Consider the following 8,793-nt stretch of genomic DNA (forward strand, 5'->3'; position numbering starts at 1 on the left):
AGAGAGAGAGAGAAAGTCTTGTATGAATTAGCTTTTTAGGAGAAAGAAAGATTTGGCCGGTTTCTCACAAAAAAAAAAAAAGATTTGGCCGTGTAAATTAGATTTGTAGGAGAGAGAATAAAATTTTGGTCTTGTGTGAATTAGCTTTGTAGGAGAGAGATAGAGTGGAGAGAGAAATTTTGGTCAGCTTTATAGGCTAGAGGGTTCCACCCTTACATTTTGGTCTCATGTTTTTCTTATTCTTAACTAGGAGAACTAGTGGCAGCATCCCTCAAGAAAAATAACAATAAAGAAGTTGAACCTATGGGTTGGACAATTTTTTTTATTACTATTATTATTAAATTGAGTAGAAAAAAACATATCACACCTGCCATTTGAGTTGATAAACAAAATATATATTAATATATGAACTAATATTCCAACTCAGTTATACATTAGTATATGAACTAATATAAATTAATATTGGCTTTTATATAGGATAGGAGGTAGGGCTGGTTATTTAAAAAAAATTATTAATTATATAATATATTTTAAATATATATTAAATATATGGGTGGGTTAGGTCGAGTTTGGTGGGTTTCAAATTTTATGACTTGAACCCAATCCGACCCGCTATTTAAAAAAATTTTGTGACCCAACCCAATCCACCAAACTCTAAAAACTGACCCAACCTGACGGGTTAGGTTGGGTCAGGTCGGTTTTGGCTAGTTGGAGGATTGGCTGCACACTCCTAGCTGAGAGAGGGAGAGAGAGAGAGAGTAGTATCAAATTATCAAATAAAGGGAATCCTTCAAAAAAGGCACGTAAAGCCACATGATTGGGTTCTCTAATTAGAAATTTAGAACGTGCCCACTTTTTTTTTTTTTTTTTTAATGATGAATAAGCTGACTTATGAGTTCCATATTATAAGACTCTAAGCATCCACAATAGTTTTTAAATAAGTAATGTTTATACTTCTTTCAATTGTGAAGACCAATTTTTTTAGCATAATAAAGTTTAAGAGGTCTAGTAATTACCAAGATATAGAAGATCTCTCTTACCCATATATGCCAAATTCACAAAACTTCTTTGTATGGTTTGACTAATCCCTAATGCTAAGTAACTCGCAATAAAATGGGATGAATTTTATTTATTGGAAGCTACTTTTAAGTTGTTTTTTAATGAAAGTGTCATTATGGGCGTTAGTTTACTTAAATTGTTGGCCATATATCTTAATTTTTTCACACTCACTGGATCTTAACCCTAATGATCTTGTAGCATGAAAGTCCTTTTTTTCTCCTCTTTATGTGGGAATTCTATATTATTATGGTAGGAAAAATTTTTTAATTTGTCACAAAGAGTATATTTCAATAGAACTCAAATTCTTTTCTTGTATACTTTTCTCTTGGCTTTTATATAGGATAGGAGGTAGAGCTGGTTATTTAAAAAAAAATTTATTAATTATATAATATATATTAAATATATGGGTGGGTTAGGTCGAGTTTGGTGGGTTTGAAATTTTATGACTTGAACCCAACTCGACCCGCTATTTAAAAAAATTTTGTAACCCAACCCAACCCACCAAACCCTAAAAACTGACCCAACCCAGCAGGTTAGGTTGGGTCAAGTTGGTTTTGGCTAGTTGGAGGGTTGGCTGCACACTCCTAGCTAAGAGAGAGAGAGAGAGAGAGAGAGAGAGAGAGAGAGAGAGAGAGAGAGAGAGAGAGAGAGAGAGAGAGAGATGAATAAGCTGACTTATGAGTTCCATATTAGAAGACTCTAAGCATCCACAATAGTTTTTTCAATCTTATCCTATTTTACCATCCCAAAAAGTTACTTTATCAATTATACCATACCATTTTACAATACCTCCAACATCCCAAAACTCTATTATTTTACCATTTTATTAAAATATTATTTTTTAATCTTTCTTTATTATTTCTTTCCAACGTTCATTTTTTTCAAATTTAAGCACTATTCCAACAGTCACTTTTTTCAAATTCAAGCACCATTCCAATGGACACATTTTCTTTCCAACAATCATATATATTTTCAACCACCTGCCCTTTTTTTTTTTTTTTTTTTTAGAAAGAACCTGCCAAATATCAATGTACTCAAACTTGTCAACTTTAAAAATCCACATACATATATATTCCATCAAACCTGCCAAATATCAATGTAAAATCCACATACATATTTATAGATGCATCCTACCAAATATCAATGTATTCAACTTGCTAGCTTTAATGATCCACACACACACGCACATATATATAAAACCTACCAATTTTCCTTTTTTTTTAGAAAGACCTTGCCAAATATCAATGTACTCAATCTGCTAACTTAAAAAATCCACATACATATATATACATGTAACCTGGCAAATATCAATGTACTCAACCTACCAATTTTTAAAATCCACATACATATATATACATGCAACCTGCCAAATATTAATGTACTCAACTTGCCAACTTTAAAAATCCACATACATATATATAGATGCAATCCACATACATAACTATCAATGTTGTCTTTAGAAGACTCGTACATATATCAAATTACAATAAAACCCCACATGCATAACTCACACACTTATGTTCCTACAACTCCCCTTGTAATTGCCATAAATGCTCAACGAGGTCTGTTTAGAGTTGAGAATGAATTTCATGGTCTCAAATACATTGATGGGTTTCAATGAACTCCATAAATTCATTTGTGTGCTTCCCATGACAGTTGTATAGTAGGATTGTCATCCATTTGCTCATAATCTAATTCCACCACTTCATTTACATCTCGCTCATCCTCAACGATCATGTTATAAAGAATTATGCATGCTTTTATGATCTCTTGGAGCGTTTTACTATAGAAAAATCTTGTAGGTCCACGCACAATTGCAAATCTTGCTTGAAGCACTCCAAATGCACACTCTACATCCTTCTTATTCGGCTCTTGGGCTTTTGCAAATAATTTTCTTTTTTCTCCTCGTGGAGATGGAATTGTTTTAACAAATGTTGACCTCTTCGGATATATGCCATCGGCAAGGTAGTATCCCATTGTATGCTCATGGCCATTGATTGAGTAATTAACTGCAAAAGCACGTCCTTGTTCGAGCTCAGAAAATAGAGGAAATCGTTCTAATACATTAATGTCATTATTTGACCCAGGTAACCCAAAAAATGCATGTCATATCCAAAGATCAAATGATGCCACTGCTTCCAAAACAATGGTTGGCTCACGAATGTGACTAGAGTACTGACCTTTCCATGCAGCCAGACAATTTTTCCATTTCCAATGCATGAAATCAATGCTCTCTAACATCCCTGGAAATCCACTTCTTTCCCCATTGGCTAAAATTTTTGCAATGTCTTTGTTGTTTGGGGACCTCAAGTATTTCTTGGAGAAAATATCAACAACCGCTTTAACAAATTTTTTTAGATTTTCTATTGCAGTGGATTTTCCAATCCGCACATACTTATCCATAAAATCAGTTGCAACTCCATACGCAAGCATCCTAAGTGCAGTTGTTATCTTTTGAAGAGAAGATAAACCGAGTTGTTGGGCACTATCTCTTTTTTTTGGATAAAGTAAGGTTCATAAGTTTCTGCCTTAGATTGAATACGGAGAAAAAAAGACCGACTCACCTAAAATCTCCTCCAAAATAAATTAGGAGGATATACTGGTGTGTCGGCAAAGTAGTTGAGATAAAGTCTTTTATGGCAAGCCAAACGATCACATTCGATATACCGATGACATTTACGTTGTGATGTTGAACCCTTAAGAAATTGCCTAATTATCTCATCTTCATTTGAGCTGTCAAAAAGCAATTTGCGAAAAAGAGAGCGACCCATAGAGACAACCTTGAAGACAACAGTGTTAAGAAATTATCACTATTATTGAACAGGAAAATAATTAATTAAGCATGAAACATGCCCGTGCATGCTTTCCCACTAGGAAGACTTTGTTTTTCTAAGTAGTTAAAGGCAAGCACATAACAACATGCTTTCCCACTAGGAAGACAAAAAAACAATCTGCTTTAAGAAGTTTACACATAATAAGGAATGAGCTGCAATACTTGTGCACTGCAAAATTAAGTTACTGTGATCCTCAACCATATGTCAAGCTATTAAAGGTCAATTACAAGCATTTATGCAACGAAAAAAAAGGTCAATTTTAAACAAGAATCATTCAATCCTCCTGGCTTGTTTGTATGTGTAGCACATGTGCAAAGTAATCATGTCTAAGACAGGCTAAAAACTAACATAAATTGTATTCAGCATTTTGTAAACGCAGCTTAAAAGAACACGGCCTAAGACCCGCATGTTTTGTGGTGAGGGAGATGATGATGAGATCATCATAGTATCATACCCTCCAAGTAAAATAAATAATTTGTGACTTGATAATGAGATGATGACGAGATCATCATACCCTCCAAGTAAAATAAATTATTTATTTACTTGGTCAAATAATTTATTTTACGTGGAGGGGATGATGATCCCATACCTATTTGTTCTTTCTTTTTGAAAAATGAGGCAGTCAGGCAGGTGCGCTTGTTCTTGGAAAGTGTAATTTCCAAACGAAATGGAGAGTGTCAATTTCATGGCTAAGATTTATTTTAAGGTAATCCTTAGCTCAAAACATGCCACATCATTTAAAACATACTAACTTGACATCAGTTTAGGTAAAGTAAAAGAAAAAGAAAACAGAAGAAAAGACCAAATGCATTTCAAAACTTTAGGATGCTAAAGCTCAATTCTATCATATGCATATATAAGGAAATGAACTTTAGAATGCTACAGTTCATAGTATGCAAGCACCCATCAGCATTCCTTCCAAAGAGAAATGATGGTTTCATTTTTGAATTGTTTCCTGGGACAACAATGAAAAGTCATATTTAACCATTCAATATTAATACATTTTGCTGCAGTTACTTGGCTTCTGTATTGTTGCAAGACCGGTTAGGCTGTACGAGTGCCAGCCCTATTAGTATCAGTGTTGTTACCTCAACAACTACTTGAGAGACCATTATATGTGTTTCTTGTTAGTGGCGACTTTAGGAATTTTTTTTTAGGGTGGTCATTAAGAAATTTAAATTATATAAAATATAATAAAACGATAACTTGAATATTTGCTACAATTGTGAGTCAAGTTACTAAGGAAAGCAAAATTGTTGCGATTGCAAAGCCAAAAAGAGTATAACTATCATCTCCATTAAAGAGACCTCACAACCACAATATTTTTCTTGGTACCATTTTTTAAGAAAAATGAAATTAGAGATTATTTTATTGAATAGGTTGAACGATCTACAAATTTAAATGATTAGATATTTTTATCTTTTTGTTTTATAATAGTCTTTTTGTTTAACAATTTGTTCACTTGTTGTTTGGTCTTATTTTATTTTTGTTTGGTTTATGTTTGTTGTTATTTGGAATAATATTTATTGTTGTTATTTAAGATTTTTTTTTAAAAAAAATTATAAAAGGGATAAAGGATTATGTTGTGGGGGGGGGGGGGAGGGGAATAATTTTGGAGCAATGCTATGTCTACAACATTTTTACAATAAATCTTATGCAAAAAACTGTTATTAGTAGATAAAAAAATAATATCGGAATTTGGGTCAAATTAGAATTAGTAACAGTTTATTACATTGAATTTGTTGTAAAATTATTGTAAAAATATTGTGAATGTAACATTACTCTTATTTTTGTTGAATCCAAATTTTTGTAATTCTCAAGTCAAGATATTCAACATTTTTTTTACTATGGTCACAATAGATTAGTTTAGCATATAATATATTTTTAGCAAGTGTATATATACATTTTTTTGCAAGTCAGGTGCAAGTCAAGGTGGTCCTATGACCACCGTGTCTTGCACATAGAGCCACCGGTGTTTCTTGTAATGTTCTATAAGCTTTTCTGTTGCTTGGCAGATTGAAATAATTACATGATTGGAAAGTAGAATTAATTGTTAAAAGGAAATGATTACTAATACACTATGAGGGTGTTTAGTTTGCAATAATGTGTTATTAATGTGATACACATTACGATAATGTGACATTAAAATTTTTTGTTTATTTATTTTTTCAAAAATTAGCATAATCTAAAATTACAAAATATATCACATTATCTTAATTTTATCACATTCCTAAACAATGTAATATTGTATTTTTGTATTGAGATTATATTAATGTAAAATTACAATAATGTAATATTACGGTGTAATGTAATATTACGGTGTAATGTAACATCACGACAAGCCAAACACCCCTTACAAAACCAATACCTATTACAATTGCTGATGAATATGATGATTTACAATTTTTTTTTTTTCATTTCTTTTTGAAATGCAAAATTCATGCCTTGCCTCTACAGCATTTTTCTCCACAGCATTTTTCTCCACAGCATCAAATCTTTTTCCTCTCTATGGAAAGCTCCATTTTAAAACTTGCATTGTTATCTTTCTCAGCTTCAACTACTGAAGCAGTATGCAATTTTGGCAGCTGTAGGAGTGACGGCAAAGAGCTGAAAGTAAACTAAATTTTTTTCGATCTACTGTGAGAGCCTTTAGTCTACTGTGAGCTAGCTCTCAGCTCTTTGCACAATTTCTTTCTTGTATATTTTCCTTCTCATTACAGTAAAACCAATAAATTAATTAATTAACCTTACTGTGCATATGAGGAAAATAAAGAATAATATGTGCATAATGCTCAAGTTCTATTTTCAGCTCACAGGCTTAGACTTCTCTAATCCTCTTTAGTGTCTGTTTTGGCAAGATTATTTTTACTAACTTATTTTACTATTCAATTTATTTTTTGCTACTATTCATGGGTCCCACTACACTTTTTGATACTACTCATAGGTTCCACTGTACTATTTCAACTAACTTTTATTTTTATTTACAGTACTTTTAGCAAAAAAAATTTAGTTTTAGCAAAATAAACGGATCTCAAACAGACTCTTAATGGTGAATAAATGCAAGCAGGGATTTCTAAATGAAAATCAAATCTCACTAGGCAATTTCTGGAGCAATAATGCTAGTACCACATACTTTCACACACATTCTGACATAGCTATCTTATGTGGCAGATTGTAATTGACTGTTTGTCACTATCATATAGACCTACAATTTTTTCTTCACCACTCACAGTCTCTCACGTAAAACATTTGTATAGTGTGGGTAAGAGCGTGTAGTACTAGCATTATTCTTTCTGAAAACACCCATTCATTCTTAAGCTGTGTAGAGGGATTGTGTGTCCAATTTGAATCCTTGGAAAATTTCTCAATTGATAAATGTTTTGTTTCTCTTAAAATTTCCTGAGCTGTTCTTGAGTCATGTTTATCGTGTAGTTCCTCCCCAATTTGAATGTCTAGTACTAGCATTATTCTTTCTGAAAATACCCCTTCATTATGACGCTGTGTGGAGGGACTGTGTCCAATTTGAATCCTTGGAAAGTTTCTCAATTGATAAATGTTATGCTCCTCTTGAAATTTTCTGAGGTGTTCTTGAGTCGTGTTTTTTTTTTTTTTTTTTAATGGGAGTTCTTGAGTTGTGTTTATGGTGCAGTTTCTCCCCAATTTGAATGTGTAGTACTAGCATTATTCTTTCTGAAAATACCCATTCATTCTTACGCTGTGTGGAGGGATTACGTGTCCAATTTGAATCCTTTGAAAATTTCTCAATTGATAAATGTTATGTTCCTCTTAAAATTTCTTGAGCTGTTCTTGAGTCATGTTTATTGTGCAGTTTCTCCCCGATAATGGCCCACATTCAACATTTGAAGCAAGTCCAGCAGATTATGTATCATTAGAAGTTTCTTTAACATAATTCATAAGAGACAAATGTTACATTGAAGATAGAGAGAGAGAGGGAGAGAGTCAATTCAAAAATAAAATTATCTACAGAGCATGAATCCATTATCCATGGAGTGATTAATACAAAAGAATCTCCAACGTAGGCATGACAAATTTTTGGCCTTGGCTAATTAGAGTGTAATTTTTGGCCTAGGCTGATTAGGAGATAAATCTTCCACCTAAGTTTGAGGATTACAGGAATCATCCCACTTCCCACAAATAATGGCCTAACATTAGTTAGATGAATACAAGGACTTCTCTCTAGCAAACACTTGAATTTCTGACAGTGGCTAAGTAGTTCTTAACGTGGCTGTAGGCCCAAGGCAAATAAAATGTTTTTGATCCCTTCTCTGCCAGATTTTCCAATTATACCACACTCGTAGGCCATAGTTTCATACATTTCATCCCTCCTTCCATGGTATTTCCAGGCTTATTGCGTCTTTAAAAGCTTTAGCCTTAGGCATCTTGATCCCTTCTCCCATGAATTTCTGGGTTTATCACGCCTGGCTATACCTCTAGAGTGTGTAACTTATATTGTGCTCTAGATGAAAGCGTTGGACTTATCAATGCTGAAAGTGAAAGGATGAGAGGAAAGAAAATTTAATGTAAATTTTCAAATTGCCATATGTAGTGAAATTGAAATCAATGTGTCTAATTTGATGGAAACAAGCTATATACTTTTACCACTAATTTGAAGTGTTCACAAGTTGTGGATCCTATCTAAAAAATGATGCAATATTTATTTTGTTCTCAGATCAACAGTCTAAATATGACATATAGAGACAAAGAATGATAAAGAAATTTCTAAACACAATTTTGTGCTTAGGTTGACGCTTTCATTTTTTACCCTCAAGAATTTATCAAATATAAGTATATAACCAAAAATTTAAAAGTTTTGATCTGTAGTGGAATTGAAATCAATGTGTCTGATTTGATGGAAACAAGCTATATACCTTTACCACTA

At 32.8% G+C, this 8,793-nt stretch overlaps 1 protein-coding gene across 1 annotated transcript; it reads right to left on the minus strand.

Moving 5' to 3' along the window:
* Positions 1–2,691: 2,691 nt before the first annotated feature.
* On the minus strand, positions 2,692–3,492 carry LOC126705962 (uncharacterized). Its single transcript, XM_050405205.1, has 2 exons — positions 3,240–3,492; positions 2,692–3,116 (listed from the first exon to the last, which is right to left on the minus strand). The coding sequence occupies exons 1-2, from the start codon at positions 3,490–3,492 to the stop codon at positions 2,692–2,694; spliced, it is 678 nt and encodes a 225-aa protein (XP_050261162.1).
* Positions 3,493–8,793: the final 5,301 nt, after the last annotated feature.

The sequence above is a fragment of the Quercus robur genome, chromosome 2 (genome assembly GCF_932294415.1).
Source record: "Quercus robur chromosome 2, dhQueRobu3.1, whole genome shotgun sequence".
NCBI classification, from domain to species: domain Eukaryota; kingdom Viridiplantae; phylum Streptophyta; class Magnoliopsida; order Fagales; family Fagaceae; genus Quercus; species Quercus robur.

Coding starts and splice junctions, on each gene's coding strand:
- LOC126705962 (XM_050405205.1), bottom strand. CDS start 3,492: ATGCTTGCGTATGGAGTTGCAACTGATTTTATGGATAAGTATGTGCGG. Junction 3,117..3,239: donor TTGTCTGGCTGCATGGAAAG/GTCAGTACTCTA, acceptor TTAATGTATTAG/AACGATTTCCTCTATTTTCT.